Source organism: Dermacentor andersoni, chromosome 4 (genome assembly GCF_023375885.2).
Source record: "Dermacentor andersoni chromosome 4, qqDerAnde1_hic_scaffold, whole genome shotgun sequence".
In the NCBI taxonomy this organism is placed as follows: domain Eukaryota; kingdom Metazoa; phylum Arthropoda; class Arachnida; order Ixodida; family Ixodidae; genus Dermacentor; species Dermacentor andersoni.
The window spans coordinates 77570764-77588431 of record NC_092817.1 but is presented as its reverse complement, the minus strand read 5'-3'; the positions used below and the strand labels follow the sequence as shown (position 1 = coordinate 77588431).

The window sequence follows — 17668 nt, the reverse complement described above, 5'->3', positions numbered from 1 at the left end:
ATTAGAGATTTTTCTTAAATCCTTGTTCAGTGCATTCGCTGTCTCCTAAGCTCTGCTGAGATGGACACTGCCACTAAAGGGGTCACTATTGAGGTCACCATAGCGGTCAGGCACATGCATGCTGACTTACCAAGTTCGAATTATCTTGCAAAGGCCAATTTTAGGATCGAAATAAAGAAAGTTGAGGCCCGTAGAAAAGCATAGGTGCTAGCTAGGACCTTCATTCAGGATTGAATTAACCAAAAAATGAAATTAACCGTTGTCGAAATAACGGAAGTCTACTGTACCAAAATTTTGGTATACACTTAAACCTCGATATAACGAAGTCAGTAAAATTGGCAATTTGCTTCGTTATATTGAAATATTGTGGTATTGAAATTTGACCTTTTGTGCAAATAAGTACAGTCGTCTATCCATTTTTCTTACATGGACAGGCTGCAGAATTTTCCGAATTATCGCGCAATCGAAAAAAGCAAATATGAGTGAGAAAACAATTCTTTTCGATAAATTTGGGAGTCAGTAACGAATGGTACGGTTTTATGCCACGTACATCGACGATATCTTGACATCGACAGCACGAATTTAGAGAAGCCAGCCACGCTTTCGCGTGCACTTCGCCCCCGCGGCTGATAGCGTCGGCCACACTAGGACGAGACTATCAGGAAAAGCGCTTGCAGCGGGGAGCGAATGTTTTGTCTGCTTCTCGCTCCAGTGGGTCACCAAAACTCGAGGTTATGCAACCTCCAATACTAAACACGCAGAAGCCACACCGTCTCGGCACGCCCACTCTTTGCACTCGCGGTAGATCACGTACCTCTAAAGCAGGGTGCGCATATGCGCTCAGCTGCGCTTACAGCCATGCGTAGCCATGGCCGAGACGCGCACCAACTTACCCCCACTTCCCCCCACCCCTTCGCGGGCGCTTGATGCTTGATCGCGTTACCGTGAGCTCACTCCCTTCCCTTTTGCCCTTTGCTCATGTGGGAAGGCATCACTTGTCAAGCCACCATCTTTCTTGTCTCACGCTCGCACACTTTCACTCGCACCTAAAGCACACTACATGGGGCGCGACAGGGTCTTATTGCACTTGGACTTTATACGGAACATGGATGGTGCGGTTGTCGCGCAGGCAGCGCGCAATTTGAGAGGTGCGTTTGCAAGCAGCCGTTGCAAGTGGTGCTTCCACTGCAGGTGCTATATGAAGCTCTACCATAGCGTTACACGGAAGTTTCATGACCAGATGACCATGACCAGAAGTATTAAAAAGACCCTGACAATATCTTCACATCTGCAATACGGAGCGAAGCCAGCCATGCTTTCACCTCCACTCCACCATCACAGCTGATAGTGTCGCCCGCAGTGGGATGACGCTGTCATGAATCTTGACCATCTGTGTCGTCCGTGGAAGTTTCTAGTTATTGTCTCAGTATTCTTTTGCTGGGGCAGTGAAATTTTGTTATAATGAAATTGCATACAAACACACCCCGTTACATTGAGTTTCTAAATAAATGATGTTCTATGGACAAGAAGTTATGAAAAGTGAAATACTTCATTATATTGAGAATTTTGTTATATTGAAGTTCATTATATCGAGGTGTAACTGTACTGAAATTCAACCTTTATGCTAATAAAGTACAGTCGCTGCTAGATATTTTTTATGCAGAAGGGGCCGCAATATTTTAGAATTATCGGTCAACCAGAATAGGCAAACTCGAATGGAAAAAAATGTCATTTTGTTGAATTTGAGAGGCAGTGACTAAATATATGGTTTCATGCTGTGTCGATGATATCAAGGTCCTTTAATACTTTTAATCTGGTCATGAACCCGCCGTGGTTGCTCAGTGGCTATGGTGTTAGGCTGGTGAGCACGAGGTCGCGGGATTGAATCCCGGCCATGGTGGCCGCATTCCGATGGGGGCGGAATGCAAAAACACCCGTGTACTTAGATTTAGGTGCAGGTTAAAGAACCCCAAGTGGTCGAAATTTCCGGAGTCCCCCATTACGGCGTGCCTCATAATCAGAAAGTGGTTCTGGCACGTAAAACCCCATGATTTAATTTTTTGATCTGGTCATGAAACTTCTCTGAAAGTTTCATATTGGGACAGAAGGTGACACCAGAGGCACTGACATACGTAGAAGGCGAACAACCTGCCACACCAGATAACCGGGCTGCGCGATCATGCAAATCTTTCATGATGAAAGGCGCATCTGACACATTTATGTCAACATACATATTTGTAGAGCGAACATGCAATGGGGAACTTTTCCAAAATGATTTAATGGGGGGTGCATTTGTGTTTAAATTATACACAGCACCGTTTTATGATTGACATTTACCCCCTCCCCCCTAGTAGCCTTCGTTGCAGAAACTGTTTCGTTCAGCTGTCTTTATTAGCACTTAGTCTAGTTAGTTGGATAAGTCTGTTATATTTGGTTAGCTAGTGCAGTGTGTTATTGATTAGTTGATTATTAGTAAGTTAATTATATTTGCTCAGTTATTATAGTGAGGTAGGTTGTTACCGAATAAATTTTATTTCAGTTGGATAACTTCGTTAATCAGTTCGTTAGCTTTGTTCGTTTGGTTAGTTTATCGATTGAGTTGTCTTTATTACAGTAGTTTGTTACTTTACTTATTATTTGTTTAGTTAATGTAGTTGTTAAATTAGTAAGTTAGGTTAGTTATTAGATTGATAATTAGTTTCGTAATTACCTATTTGTTTGGTTAGTTAGTCACTCGGTTAGCTTTGTTAGTTCAGTAATTCGCTGGTAATGAGTAAATAGAAATTAGTTTAGTAATAATTTACTAATAATTACTGATGCATCTCATAATTTGCTAATAGTTTAGTACTTAATTTAGTTTATCAATCAGTTGGTTAGCTTTGTTAGATTGAAACACAGGTTTCTTTTACTTCCAATTACAGAAAAATGTGACATGAGCATGCTCTGTAGTCTGTTTTTAACAATGGAGTAGTCCAAATGTACAATTTGTATTATGTATTAAGCCACTGTTGCAAATGCAGTCGAACCTGGAAATGAAACGAGGTGTTGTAGGTAGTTGTTTTGAAATTGTTCGCATTTAAGTTTCTGACCACTGCACAAAACAGGGCGGCAATTCGCACATTGTGTCGACAGTATTCACACGCTGATACAGGCAGTCAACCCTTGCTCAATAGCGAGCGTATGCCCATAATTCCCGTGGTGTCCATTCGGTGTCTGCTCCAGTCTGCCTTCTACTTGCACCAGTGCTGCAGTGCTCCCACTGCGGGTGCTACATGAAGGTCTACCATAGCATTACACTGAAGTTTCATGACCAGGTGAAAAGTATTAAAAGACCCTGACAGTATCTTCACATCGGCGATACGGAGCGAAGTCAGCCACACTTTCACGTCCACTTCACCATCATGGCTGATAGTGTCGCTTGCAGTGGGATGACACTATCATGAAAAGTGCCAGCAGTGGGGCAAATTCATCTGCCTCTCGCTTCATGGGGTCTCCAAAACTTGAGATTATGAAAACTCCAGTACTAAATGCGCGCAAATACAGTGTGCATGATGTTACACCATCTCCACATGCGCACTCTTTGCGCACGTGGCAGATTACCTCAATATTCACAATCGAATTAACTGAAAAATTGAATTAACCGGAGTTTATTTAACAGAAGTCTACTGTGTCGAGGTTTAACTGTGCAGTGAAGTTAAATTAAACATGTTAATACACACTCTAGTTTGCCACTTGTAAGGATACGTATGCATTTTTTTTTTTTTCAGTTCTCTGTGAACTACAAAGCATTGCTAAGTTCACTTAAGCAAGCTAAATACAGCAACCAAGGAATGGAAACTAGCAACTTATAAATTCCTTGTGAGGCCCACTCTAGAATATGCATCTGTTGTATGGTCGCGTCACTGCACGTCTGACGTATCAAAGCTCGAGGCTGTGCTGAAGAAAGCTGTTAGATTTATTTGTAATCAATATGATCACAATTTCTCCCCTTCTCTGCATGCTGGCCTGTGTGGGGGTACCCTCTGCGTGTGGCTAGGGCTGAAGGCGAGCTCCGGATCTAGCCACACACAGTGATTTGGTGGTACTCCCCAACTCGTAGCGCATGTAGTTGCAACTACCGTATTTACTCGCATAATGATCGCACTCGCGTAATGATCGCACCCCTGAATTTTGTGGTCAAAATCCGATTTTTTTTTATTTCCTGTGTAATGATCGCACCCTGAACTTGCCACAGCGATATGTCCTGTGCCAAGTTTAGCTAATAATGATTGCGCTTACCATCTGTCGAATGCTACGCAAATGACTCTTCCAAGACAAACCAAGCGATCTGCACGCACCAAACATATTAAGTAGATGTCTCATTTCATTACTTTCATCACTTTCAGCACTTCCATGACTAAAAAAAGCTGCAACCAAACTTGCCTTTATTATGTGTAGGCCTTATAATGGTTGTGGTCAACAACAACAAAAAAGGCGCCTTTCAATTCTTCTCATCTGCACTCATGGGCACGCAACAAATCGCGAGCGGTAACGATAGTAGCCACGCTTACACTGATACGTTAAATGTGTGCCCTATTCATACGCCGACGCTTGTAACGCAGCTAAGATATTCTCCCACCCTTAGCGGAAACGTGCCGTGTTAGGATTGTAGTGAAGACAGATGCCGCAGTTTCCGCAGCATGCTGACCATGTGTTTCTATGTCACTGGCAGCTAAGCACGCCCATCTGTTTCTGTCCCCTCAAAGTGGACATGGCTACGTTATTACCGCAAACTTGCCAATATTAACGATATTACTCATTACTGATACGGAAGAAACTGTTTCAATGCATGTAATGTACTCACGAGAAGAAAAAAAATCGTGTTCGGCGCGTTCGGCTTGCTCCGCCGGCCGCCATTTTTGTTTTGGTGTCCCGCAGCAAACGCGGGACGAAAAAAATTTGTTCTTTTCGCGGGAAATTTAACCCGCGTAATGATTGCACCCCTGACTTGGCGTCAATTTTTCTGACAAAAAAAGTGCGATCATTATGCGAGTAAATATGGTACGTCAGGCTCAAACGAATAAGGCAACTAGCGGTGTCAACTCTAACAAAGGTATTGCTACAAGCAATAAGGAGCACTTGCAGAGGGGAGTACACTCTAATAAGTAATAAATAGGCTTGCATCGTTGCCTGGGATAGTCAGGCAAACAGAGTCACTCACTGGTTGCAACAGGTATTCCTATCCAACAGGTTTGAGGTTGGGGTGCCAGAGAGGGAGAGTCTGCCCTGGTAATGCTGTTTTATACCCTTTTACCTGCAATGCTGAATGCTTCTGTGCATGGTCAAAATATGCAGACCAACATTTTTGAACTGTTCTACAACCCCAAAACAGACAGTGTTTAGAGGATACGTATGTTGTAGATGCACATGTAAACACATAGCGATTAGCAGACACGAGGTCCAGTCCACACCTTGCATGGTTCAGCCAGCGTCTGCCAAGCAGCGACTCCACTTGATCTCGAGGCCAATGCATCACGTGGAATAAAATCTATATGTTTATGATGCTGAAAGGAAGCATTTCATCGTAAGGCCTACATTCATGTGTAGTATAGACTGACATACTTTGTGCATTCATGCATTTTGTATATCCTTTCATATAATCACCACTCATTCCATTGTTCCAACTGTAATGGAATCCAGAAGAATGTCCACCTAAGTTTATACCATTTTAGGAAGTCACCAGTGTACACTATGAACATAAACCTAAGCAGTGTGTCTTTTATGCTTTCTGGCTTTGGTTCTCCTAAGCCACGAGGCATAGGCCTAATTCATAAAGCCGTCATTTGGCCCTTCCTGTCACCATCACAACATCAGCATCTGTAAGGACAGAGCATTTCCTCACCAGTTTCTTTTAAAAAATGGGTTGCTAATGACGTTAAGAGCATTGGGCAGCATCGCCAGCATTCCATTATTGAGGAATAACCTGCAAGGAAATGCTCTCTCCTGATGGACGCTGGTGCTGTCACAGTGATGGTGATGAGGTGGATGACATTTGTGTGAATCAGGTCTTAGTGTCACCTTGATTGCACCTGTCATGCTTCCGCTGACTTTATCATCTAGTATGCCTTCCTTGCTCTAAGTGCACTTTACCAGCTCTGACAAGCCTGTTTTTATCTCACCTTGCAGGGGGCATCTATATGGACAGTGATATTTGTGGGAGTGACACAGGAACCCTCTCTCTGGCGGGAGGAACATTGGGGCCAAAAACTGAGGTGGATCGGCGTACAAAGAAAAAGTGGGTTTCTTTTGTGCTGTCTTTCACTATTTCCCAAGAACATTTTCTTGGTTTGCCATAGGATTGCTGAAGGAAAAACCACTAAGTCAGGCTGAGAAGCTGTGTTATTATTCTTTTGTGGCTGCCTCAGCAATAATTTGGCAATAAAATCTCAATATTTTAGCACATAAAGCTATATTTGGCTGCTGAATTTTCCTTATGCCTCAGCTCTGACATTGACAACTTCATTGTTCAGCATTGCACTCATTGCAAATTCTTGCAAATCTAGATTTTTTTTTTCTGCATGAAATACTAGAAATTAGTAAAATTTAAGTGGCTATATGAAAAGAAAAAGTAAATATTTTATGTTGCAGTGCATCATTTAATAAGATGCCTGGTAGCCTGAAATGAGCCAACTTTGGCCAGCTTTTGGCACGTTCTGTAACATCACAGATGGCTGCTCTAGGAATTCAATGATGGTCTTGCCAGCCACCGTGTACTTTCCTATCTCTTTCTCATATGCTGAACCTCTATCTTGGTTAAAGTGATTTGTAATCTGTAATTTGTAAAAAGTGTAATCTTCTAATGCAACTTTGCTTTTTGCTCTTAATCACTGTCCTTCTAAAACTTGGTCTTGTCAGTAGATATTAAAGTTTTGCTTTTAATTAAGTCTGTAAAATTGCCTTTCCTTTTTACAAGTGTGTCATTATGCATTTTATTCTAGAGGCAACAAAGATGCACTGCTGTTTTTTACAGTCAAACCTTGATGACAGACTTTCTTGCAGGGCTGCGGAAAGATAGTGCAAGAGGCAGTAAAATGGGGGGGGGGGGGGGTGAGACCTAGAAAGCCATCAAAATTAATGTTTGCAGTTTAATTTGTAAATAATTTATTTCATCAAGTTTATCAGTTAGAACCTTGAAAATATATCACAAGCTGGCATTATTGGCATCTATCATTGCTGACTGGCACATGATTCTGGCTTTCATGCACATGTGGTATGATAGCAACTTGCTGAAGGTAACAGTGATGTCAATCTTAATGCCTTGAGTAGCTGATTTCTCGCGGCAGCCATGATAGGCACATCCTTAGAAAACTTGCACATGTGTAAATGTGTGCTTTCATAAGAAGATATTTTTGTACTGCAAGTTCTGTAGTATTGCCTTTTGACACTGCTATATTGTCACTGTCTCATCCGGAATGCAAATTAGAATGCAAAAATTTTATGGAATGGTGACATATAAAAGCATGAATATGCTAGATTGGATCTTCATGCTGGCATTCTGGTAAGGCAAGAAAACTGCGAGAAAAATGCAAGTGGTGAAATTTCAGTGGGATTTTGCTGTGCAGTTGGCGTTAAAATCTTATGGACCGCAGTATCTGAGAAAACATTTGGATTTTTGAACAGTTTGTAATTTCAGGCAGTAAAACAGTACAACACTATAGTCAAATAAACTGGCATTCGTCTAAGGTTCAAAGGGAAATGGAAGTTTGACAATGTACCACCCTCACCTGACGAGTTTTCGTCGAACTTTGGACTGTACAACGCTATGTGTTTCACATGTACTAGTACAGGCTTAAAATCTGTATGCCAGGCTGTGGAAATATTCAGCTTTTTCTGTTCCCTACTGTTCATAAACTTTTGACGCCAACTGTGTATGAACCTGTGAGACCATTCTGGTCTTAGTTTTGGCCAAGGAGAGTCTCGCACTTGTGCGCAGATTGTTTATACGTTGACTTCCTTTACAGGCACGAGCTATTGGCAGAGGCAATGAAAGCAGGCACTCCATTTGCATTATGGAATGGGCCCACTATTGTTGCTTGGCTTGAGGTAAGCGCCCACTTCTTGGGACCTTTTACTTGGAGGCCAATGTGGCAAGTGTACAGATGTCTCTTGATGTGTCGCCACCAGTTCAATTATCACATTGAGTAGCAAACAAATGCAGGGATTGGATTAGCTTACTTAATTTACTGGCTGTGATGCCTAATTCCTGGTCCATTTAGCACTGTTACTTTCCAAAACATGAATCAACACCAGCTCACCCAAGTTTCCCTTCTAGCATTGCCTATGTGGTCAACACGCAAACTCGCCGCCAGCAGGGTGCTGCGTGGCACACTGTTGTGGGAAGCTTTCTACTAGTGTGTTCATTCCTTTAATAAAAAGCACATTTTTTTCAAATTCCGCAAGCTGCCGGAAATAGTTGCTTGCATTGCACAGCCGCATGCACTAGTTGCATGCAGTACACTGCTGCACATATGTTCTTGTTGTTGCAAACATGTTGTATGCAGATCAGTTGTAACAAGCATGGACTGAACCTCTGTCAGACAGGTAAATTTAGTGTCATTTCGAGCAAGTGCACTTAGTGTCATTCTGTGATGGCCAACGACCATGCCGGGGACGTATCAGAACGAAAATATTGCTATTTCTGCTCAAATTGGTGGTCAAATTAGCAGACAGCCATCCAATCGGAGGCCAAATTACTATATTGCATAGCGGGCTGTAAGGTGTCCGAAATTTCAGTTGTCGTTGTATATATAGAATTTATTGACAGGAAAGACAGAGAGGTCGACCTGAGCTAGTGCGCTCTAGTCTGCTACTCTGCACTGGGGAAGAGGGAAGGGGAGTGAAAGTACTGGGATGGGTGATGACGATAAGAGAAGTGGCGAGTTGTCGTTATACATTATGTCTATGGTACTAGTGGCAGTGCCGCAGAGCTGTCGGAATCATCAAGCATGTCCAAATTATTTGTCGGCGACTGTATCAGAAAATTGAACACGATTTTATGCTTACAAACTTTATGCATGAATATATGGCACATGCTCAGGATTCGCATTAAAGAATGTTTCTAGCTACCAAGTATGGTCTACCCTTATTTAAGGGAATGCCGAATTAGTACGCCAGCGCTGGTAACAAGGAAGGTCTAGAAATATTTGTTTAATCACAGAATGTCTATTGAATAGAATCAAGTGCTTCCTTTCCGTCTGAAGCTGAAGAAATAGTGAAGTTATGTTGTTCTGAATGCCGGTGTTATTTTCAGTTTAATAGTGGGCCATACTGTGCTTGATATGGCAGTCTTCTATTGCTTAGGAAGTTTTGCTTTCCAGATTTCTTCCAGAAAGCAGATGTGTTTTTCCATCGTTATGGCAGGTGGTTTCTGTGGCTTATCATCAGCTCTTTAAGGCCAGTCTGCGTGACAAACAAAAGTGGGTACAGCATATCATGTGACTTGACACGGATTCGTGCGGTCATAGTCACAGCATGGGTTGACCACAGTTGGCGCTGACAGTAAAGAGTGGATGCTTTCTTGTTGTCGGATTAGACATCATTTGCTGCCTCTTGTAGTTGCTCAATTCAGGGCCCATGACAAGTTCACACATATGGGTTAGACTGACGGCAATTGACACAGCGTTCCGTTCATCTGGCAACCAGCCAGCAACTATACCACAAGCACGCATGCCAAGTTTATGTGTGCTCAAGCTTGTATATGGGCAGAAAGCTCTGAACTAGGTATATGTATTCACATGCGGGAACACCCATATTTGATACAATATGCATGCCTTCAGTTTGCTAATTGACCCTATCTTTGCACATTCCCTTGTGCTTTTCATATGTGCTGCTTTTACAGCGAAGCTGTTAGCCTCTAGTTGGTCGGGATTTTTCATAGGCTCGTGCTCATCCAAAAACAGTACCACCACCTAGTGGCCATGGTCAGTCAGACAGACCTCATATGGCAGCTAGAAAAGGGCTTTGACTTTGAGTTTCCATGTAACAGAGATATGTTTTCTCATACTGTACATTCAAATTACAATCCAAAGCTATCATATCTGCGGCTTCTGTGTAAGTCATTCTTTACGAATTTTCTGATGCAATATACTTTTGAAAAATTCAATTGGTTCAATAAGGCACTTGCACTTGAAAGAGGGCCCAGAAGAACGAGGACATATGCTGCACTTCCCTGCACATGCTTGCATGTGTGACATACGTCACTTGTGGGGGTGGTGCTGTGGTGTGTTGTGGTGGTGTTGTGATGTCGGCAACAGCTTCGCTTTACGTCAACTTTCACAGGGTGAAATGGATCAGATTATTTCATTGTTGCGTTAATTGTAGGTATGTGCGAATACTCAAATATTACCAAATCAAGCAGGGAATGTTATAATAGTTTAATTAGCGAATCCAATATCTGTTTGATTTTTCAAATATTCAGTATATTCGATCTGGAGACCCGTGCGGTGCCACAGGTTGTGTGCACTGCAGAGCCCCTCGTAGTTGTTGCCACCCAAGAGAGCATTGCAAGTGTCATGTGAATTAACCATGACCCTCTAAATTTTAGGATCTGACAGGTAGCAAATAACGCCGAACTTGGCAATGAAACGGCGAGGATGGTGCCTGCACTTAACCGTTGGGCTGTTGTAAACTGGGATAGCCCTTCTTTAGTTTGGAGAAAAACTGGAAAATGAAATTTTCTATGCAGTAATTAAAAGATTGCTGCAAAACATAGATCCACTATTAAACTGAGAACCTTATTGGTACAGTTAAACCTCGATATACCAAAGTCGGTAAAATCGGCAATTTTCTTCGTTATATAGAAATTTCGTTGTATTGAAATTCAACCTTTTATGGAAGTAGGTACAGTTGCCGGTCTATTTTTCTTACACGGAAAGGGACTGCAGAATTTTCCAAATTATTGGACAATCGAAAAAAGCAAATTTGAATGACAAAACAAATTTTTTTTTTGATGAATTTGGGAATCAGCGACGAGTGATACAGTTTCATGCCACATCGATGATATCTTCACATTGGCAGTACAAATTAAGCGAAGTCAGGCACGCTTTTGCACGCTTTGTGCGCGGAATCTGCACTAACGGCTGATAGCGTTTCCCGCACTGGGACGACGCTATCATGAGAAATGCTGGCAGTGGAGAGCGAATGCTTCGTTTGCCTGTCGCTCCAATGGGTCACCAAAACTCGGGATTATGCAACCTTCAATGCAAAACGCACGGGAAGATGGCTTACATGATGGCATGCCGTTTCGCCACGCCCTGCTGTTTGCGCATGTGGCAGATTACCTCTAAAGCAGGGTGCACGGCTGCGTATGCGCTCAGCCGTGCCTACAGCCATGCGCAGCCACGGCTGAGACGTGCGCCAGAAACCATGATGTGCGGCAACGTGTCCCCCACTCCGCCCCCTGGGCACGCTTGATCCCGTTACCGCGAGCTCGCTCCCCTTCCCTCTTTTCCTTTGTTCGTTTGAGAAGGTGGCACTCGTGCGTAAAGCCACCATCTTTCTTGTCTCACCCTCGCAAGCTTTCACTCGCACCTAAAGCACACAGCGCACAGGTACGATAGGATCTTATCGCAGTTGGACTTTATAGAGATTGTGGTACGGCTCCACTTTGGCCGTGGCTCTCTTCACATTGCGGGCAATTTGAGAGGTGCGTTTGCGAAGTCACTTGTAATTCAATCCTTTGACCATCAGTGTCTGCGGAAGTTTCCGTTTATTTTCTCTGTATTTGTGGTGGCAGTGAAATTTTGCTATATTGAAATTGCACACAAGCACACTTCATTATAAGTAATTTCCAGACCTTCATATACTTGAACTGAGCTGCAAGCAGTGCTGGCACACTAATTTGATGTTTTGTTTAATAAGAGTGGACCGTACTGTATAACATAAGTTACTGGTAGCTTGCTACATTCTTGTTATGCAATGCTAGGAAACTCATGAGCATGTGCAGCACTGTGGTTCTTTCCCAAAATTTGTAAGCATTACACTTTGTGAAAATTTTTCTAATATTCTAAATTTAGCTTTCTTTTTCTTGATTCGATCTTATATTCAATTCGCAGTCTACTATTCAGTATTCACACACCCCTCATTAATTGCTTTGGTCAGTGCCATGTACATGGACGAACTTTGTACTGGCAGAGATAGCATACTCTGGAACACTGTGTGTGTCACCGAATATCCAGAATATTAAAAAAACTGAACAGTAGATATTTGCAAATTGAATTATTCGAACATTCACTATTCTTATTTGTATGTTCTAATGTTCACACACCGCTATTTACTACCCTTATGAATATCGTGCCAGATAGCAAACGAAATGCTCCTCGTAGTGGCTGTTATGCTTGGGATCAGGTATTCAGCAGACCACCTAAAGTGGGAGAGAGTTTAACGACACATTGATAAGGGATTATGCCGGGACGTTACATGTAACATGTCTTTGCAGGATTGCACTGCTTGCTGACTGCCAGTTGAAGTACATTGTTTAGACTCAGAGGCCTGCTCATTCACAGTACTGGAAAGCCGCATGTGGCTAGTTTATGCAGGAAAGCAAAGTACCAGAGCTCCATGGTACTGCCTGAAGTTCTATATCTGTCAACAACCACAGCTATTTTTATTTAGTGCAACTGTGCTTCTTCTTACATAGTATGCTTGCAGCTTTACTGGTTTCAGCTTAAGTTGCATTTGCCTGTAGTAGTAAGATGTTAAAATCTTCTCTACCCACCATGCAGCTTTGGGTGGGCATGCCAGCATGGTATGTGGCCGCATGCCGTGCAAACGTGAAGAGTGGGGCCATCATGTCAGCGTTGTCAGACACCGAGATTCAACGTGAGATTGGCATCAGCAACCCACTTCACCGGCTCAAGTTGCGCCTTGCCATTCAGGAGATGGTTGCCCTTACCAGCCCCTCGGCTGCGAAACCTGCTCGCACGGTAAGTCTCCTTCTCTGCTGTAAGTAACATTATTACTGGATTTCTCTCCCCCACCCTCAATTCTCTCGTTGTCGCTTGTTGCATAGTGTTTTCCAGTGTCCCTGTTTCTTTGATGTGTGTTGGCCATGCTTTGTGCAGAGCCTGGCATTTGGAGAAATGAACCACGAGTGGATCGGCAACGAATGGCTGCCCAGCCTGGGGCTGCCCCAGTACCGGTCCACCTTCATGGAGTGCCTGGTGGACGCCCGCATGCTTAGCCACCTCTCCAAGAAAGACCTTCGGGTGCACCTAAAGATGGTTGACAACCTGCACAGGTGCGGCTATGTTGGGGTTTTCCAAAGTTGCACCTTACAATTGGCCTCTTAGAATTCACCCCCTGCCCTCCACCTCCATTTTCACAAGCATGTCTATTGAACAAAATTCACGTTGCACTGTAAATAAATAACAATAACAAAATAATTGCGCTTTACGTGTGCTCTTTGGCTGCCTTCAGCAAAAATACCCATGCAGAATAGATATGCATGTTCATCACATTTGTTGCCCCATGTCAGCGTGCCCACGCCAGGCATTATAGGTGCCCTGAAACACTTTTTGAACATAGTAAGAAAATGTTGCTTATCTGTAGATGAGGCTCTTGTGAACATGTGAGCCAAATGTTATAGCACTGCACGCAGCTGGGAATTCACAATCTTATGTCAAAAACAGCCAAATATTGCTTGCACTCTCCTTTTGCTATGTCGTCAGCACAGCTGCGACACAAGCAGTTAAGCAGCCCCAACAGGTATTGGCGGATTTGTGATCACAAGAACATCCTCAGCAATAGTATTAGTGCTAATCTTGAGTTAAATAAATGCAACATGTATATGTCTGGAATCTAAAAAAATCCGCCGACGATTACGATATTCACTTGAAACTTGAGGGCAGATCTATATGTGTACTCATTTCGCAATATATTTGCTGGCACGAACAATCTGTCTCGTGCAGCACCTTGCAAACGGAGCGAACTGTGGCACGACTGATGCGCCAATCGAGAGATTGTGAGAGGCAACGCGTGGGTGATACATGGGCACAGTTCACAGCAGCCGCTTCCGACAGACCTCTGCTCATTCAGCGCTTTGTTTCCATATATGGTATCGGTGGACACACTCACTGCATGCTTTATTAATGGCGTCATTGCTGAACAGGCAATATGTGCTACTTTGGCGCCATCTCGTAGTGATCGTCATTACAAAACACGTCTTGTGCGGCATTGCGCTTTTCTTCTCATGCTTTCACCATACCCTCCTCCTCCGCTTTCTGCCTCATGGTTCTGCTGCACCTTCCTCCTCCACTTTCCTTATCACGCTTTCTTCGCTATCACCGTCTTTCATCCCCCACTGCGCTCCGCATTTGCTCCTTCATCCTTCGCTGTGCTCTTTCACTCAGTTACGTCGAAGGGTGCCAAGGGTCGCAAACGCTCAACACAGGAATGGGCGCCTAAGAGCTGCACTTTGAAAGATGAAAAAAGTATTTAATCTTTGCACTTCCGGTCTACACATAACAGTTGCACTTATCTGCATTCGCTCGGCATATGACTTCGTAGATCACACCGGTGAGCTGCGTAGCATAGATACTGCAGCTGCCACGGGGTGGTGCAACGAGCCCTCTGGCCGGTGAGATGCTCTGAAAGCTGCACTCTCTGACATGACTCCAGGGCTTGGCAACGAGCTCGAGATTCCCATCTCATATCGAGAGAGTGTCGCGCACGACTGAACCTGAAGTAGCATCATAGAGAGAAAAAAAAAATATGAAAATGTCTAACTTTTGGGTCGGGCCTCACTCTCTTGCCATCCCCCTGTGTAGCTTCCAGCACGCTAGTGGAGACTAACGGAGAAAGTTGCACAATGGTCCGATAACTACCTTTTACTCCACTTATACTTGAAGGATTCCCAAAAAAATTTGTGACAGGATATTTGTGAGGCGACATTCTTTAATACTGAGGCCATTCTATGATTAATTAAAGAAGTGTTTCAAGACTCCTTTAAAACTTCTGCAAGTTGACTGTCACAGCCAAATGTAGTAGTGAGTAACTGTTTGATCCACTCACCATGGTTGAGGGACAATGATTGTTGTTTAAACAGTGTGGTGCAGCCTGGCTGTAACATTGCACTACAGTCAGGTGGATGGCAATTTTTCTTGTTGTAAAACTTCCTTAACCTTGCAGATCATCATGGAAATTATTTGCTAATATGTAATGAAGCAGTTTTATGCATGCAACACTTTGTGTCAAGATGCTGTTTTCAGTGCATAATGCCTAGTGCACACATAAAGTAGGGAATGTTGCATCTAAGGTACCTTTGGTAGCTGCAGATAATGAACTTTCTCATTTACTACAATAAAGTGTGACAGAGTCAGCTATACAAAGCGTTTTTATTCTTCTTCTTTTTCTTCTTTTCAGCTGCACCAAGATTTTTAAATTGCCTGTGGCAGGTAGCACAATTCTAACCGTTGAGCTAAATTAGTCAATGAAGTGGGCATTACTTCAACAATAAATCATTGTTTAATTGAACAAGTAACAGAATTATGCAAATGAACTTTTTATATAATTACTTCACAGCGCATATTGCAATTCACAAATTGTAGCCAACGAGTTTGCAAGGCAAACCCACTTCAAACAAAGTCTTAGGAATACACCAGTTTTGAAATATTAATTTTCAAAGTATCTGATAAAGTGCATTGGCGTTCCATTTACTTTCTTGCTTCAATGCATAAAACAGTGTTTTGTTTTTACAGTGAAGCTGAAAATGGCTAGCCGATTTGTCCGTCTGTCCGTCTGTCGCCTGTACGCCGAAAACTCCTCCGGCACAACCCCATGTGCATGCGCGAAAGAAAGGAAAAAAAAGAGAAGAGAGGCGCTGAATTGGCTGTGCCAGTAGTGACATCATTGCTCTCCGTTGCAGCCAAGCGCACACACAGCAGTTTCTCTCCAGCTCCGAAATAGGTAGGGAATGTATCATACATACTCCTGAGGAGCAGGCAGCTTTCCAGCAGCAATGCCGCAAGCAGAATCGGAAACGAACTCATCTACGCTGTGCTGATGCTGCAGCCCGGGTACAAGAACCGGCTCGTGCAGCCGAGCGCAAGCAGCAACTGCATACTGAGGATCCGGCAGCCTACCAAGCCGTCGTTTAATGAACTGTCAGGATAAACCGAGTGATAAACACAGGGGCAGCATGTTTCAGCTTTACTCATTAACCATCTGTACGGAGTGCTTGGGCGTTGTTATCTGTTTTATTTTTTTTCAGTTAAGCGCCGCAACAGTGCATTTTTGCCACAAGTTTGACCGTGCAAATCTCTGAACCGCTGCTATCTTCAGAACTCATTCCCAAGTCGATATGCCTTGAAAACTGACTAGCTACAATTCCTAGATTTCAGTATGTGCTGTAAATTAATTACAAAAAGAACTTAATTAGTAAAAGTTATTTTACTAGTCAATTCCCCATTTGTTTGCTCATCGAACTGATGTCTGCCTCATCGAGTAATTTAGATCATTTAGTTCAGGGGTTAAAATTGTGTGATCTGTCGCAGGCTTTATTTTCTTTAATTTGGTGCAGTTAAAAAAAACACCCTGTAGTATATCCCATTTCCTTGTTTTGGCCTTGTTCATTGTTGTGTAGCGAAAACTTGTGCAATTAACTAAAGAACAATGTTGTTGATATGTTTCATCTTGGTTATGTTTTCCAGGCTCTTAGCACTGTATAATACCAATACTGTTTAGTTCCAATAGTCTCATGTGCATTAGCTTCCTGTATGTTGCATTGTCCTTCTCAGTGATGGTGCATCTCCAATGTTACTTCGTCTGTTGGCTACGCGTATCGTGACTGTCGCTTATCGCCTTTGTAGCCCATAACTTCGCAGCACCTGTCATGTGGCATGTCAGAATGACCATTGCCATGTTGAGATCTTTGCTGGTTGCTGATATCAACATAGCTCACAACACAGAAAGCGAAGACAAAGTGGACGCAAACACGAGGTGTCACTCCAGACCCACATTCACAGACGCTGTCTTATTACTTTCAATACAAATAAGTTTTGCCTTACCTTATTTGTAGTGCTGCCTCAAGTGTTATCAAATAGATGTTATGTTTTTCTGAGTCAGGCTTTTTTTTTTTTTCTGTGGTCCTTTAAACATGTATCAACGGATTTCTGCTGTACTTTATCAAAGCAGTCAAGGCCAGGAAGCTTTTCTGGCTTTAGAAAAACCACTAACTTCTCACATATATTTGCTGCTTGCAGAACAAGTCTTCAATGCGGCGTGAGCTGTCTCAAGCGAGTCAACTACGACAAGCAAGAGCTAGCAGAAAGGAGGAAAAACAGTGATAATGAAACAAAAGGCAAGTTGCTTATGCATGTGCTCAAAACTTGGTCAGTGTTATTGCCAAGTATGTTTCAATGGCTAATGCTTTTGTGTGTATAGTAACCTGGTAAAGGATTCCCAGGTGGAGAAATTAAATGTCATATAGCCCAAAACAAAATGCAACATTGGTGAAGATGCATATTTGGGGTTTTAAAGACGCAAAGTTAAGGAGTCTGCTGGAGACATTGAGTTGGCTGTTGCCAGTGTGTTAGCTCATTATCACCCATGGCAAGACTGCTGGTACAATTTGGTTAAGCTTTTCAGAATTATAGGCAAGGAAGGCTGTACAATTGTGAATAGGTGCACTTGA

The 17668-nt window shown here is 42.9% G+C and overlaps 1 protein-coding gene across 2 annotated transcripts in view; it reads left to right on the top strand.

Annotated features, from left to right (window-relative positions):
• The window catches only part of Liprin-alpha (PTPRF interacting protein alpha), a 100914-nt gene that overhangs the window by 55634 nt on the left and 27612 nt on the right, over positions 1-17668 (top strand). For both annotated transcript variants that reach the window (XM_050183256.3, XM_050183255.3), the window contains 5 exons: positions 6166-6274; positions 8001-8082; positions 12762-12962; positions 13101-13276; positions 17238-17335. In XM_050183256.3, coding sequence (XP_050039213.1) covers positions 6166-6274; positions 8001-8082; positions 12762-12962; positions 13101-13276; positions 17238-17335 — 666 coding nt within the window. The remainder of the gene's footprint in view (positions 1-6165; positions 6275-8000; positions 8083-12761; positions 12963-13100; positions 13277-17237; positions 17336-17668) is intronic.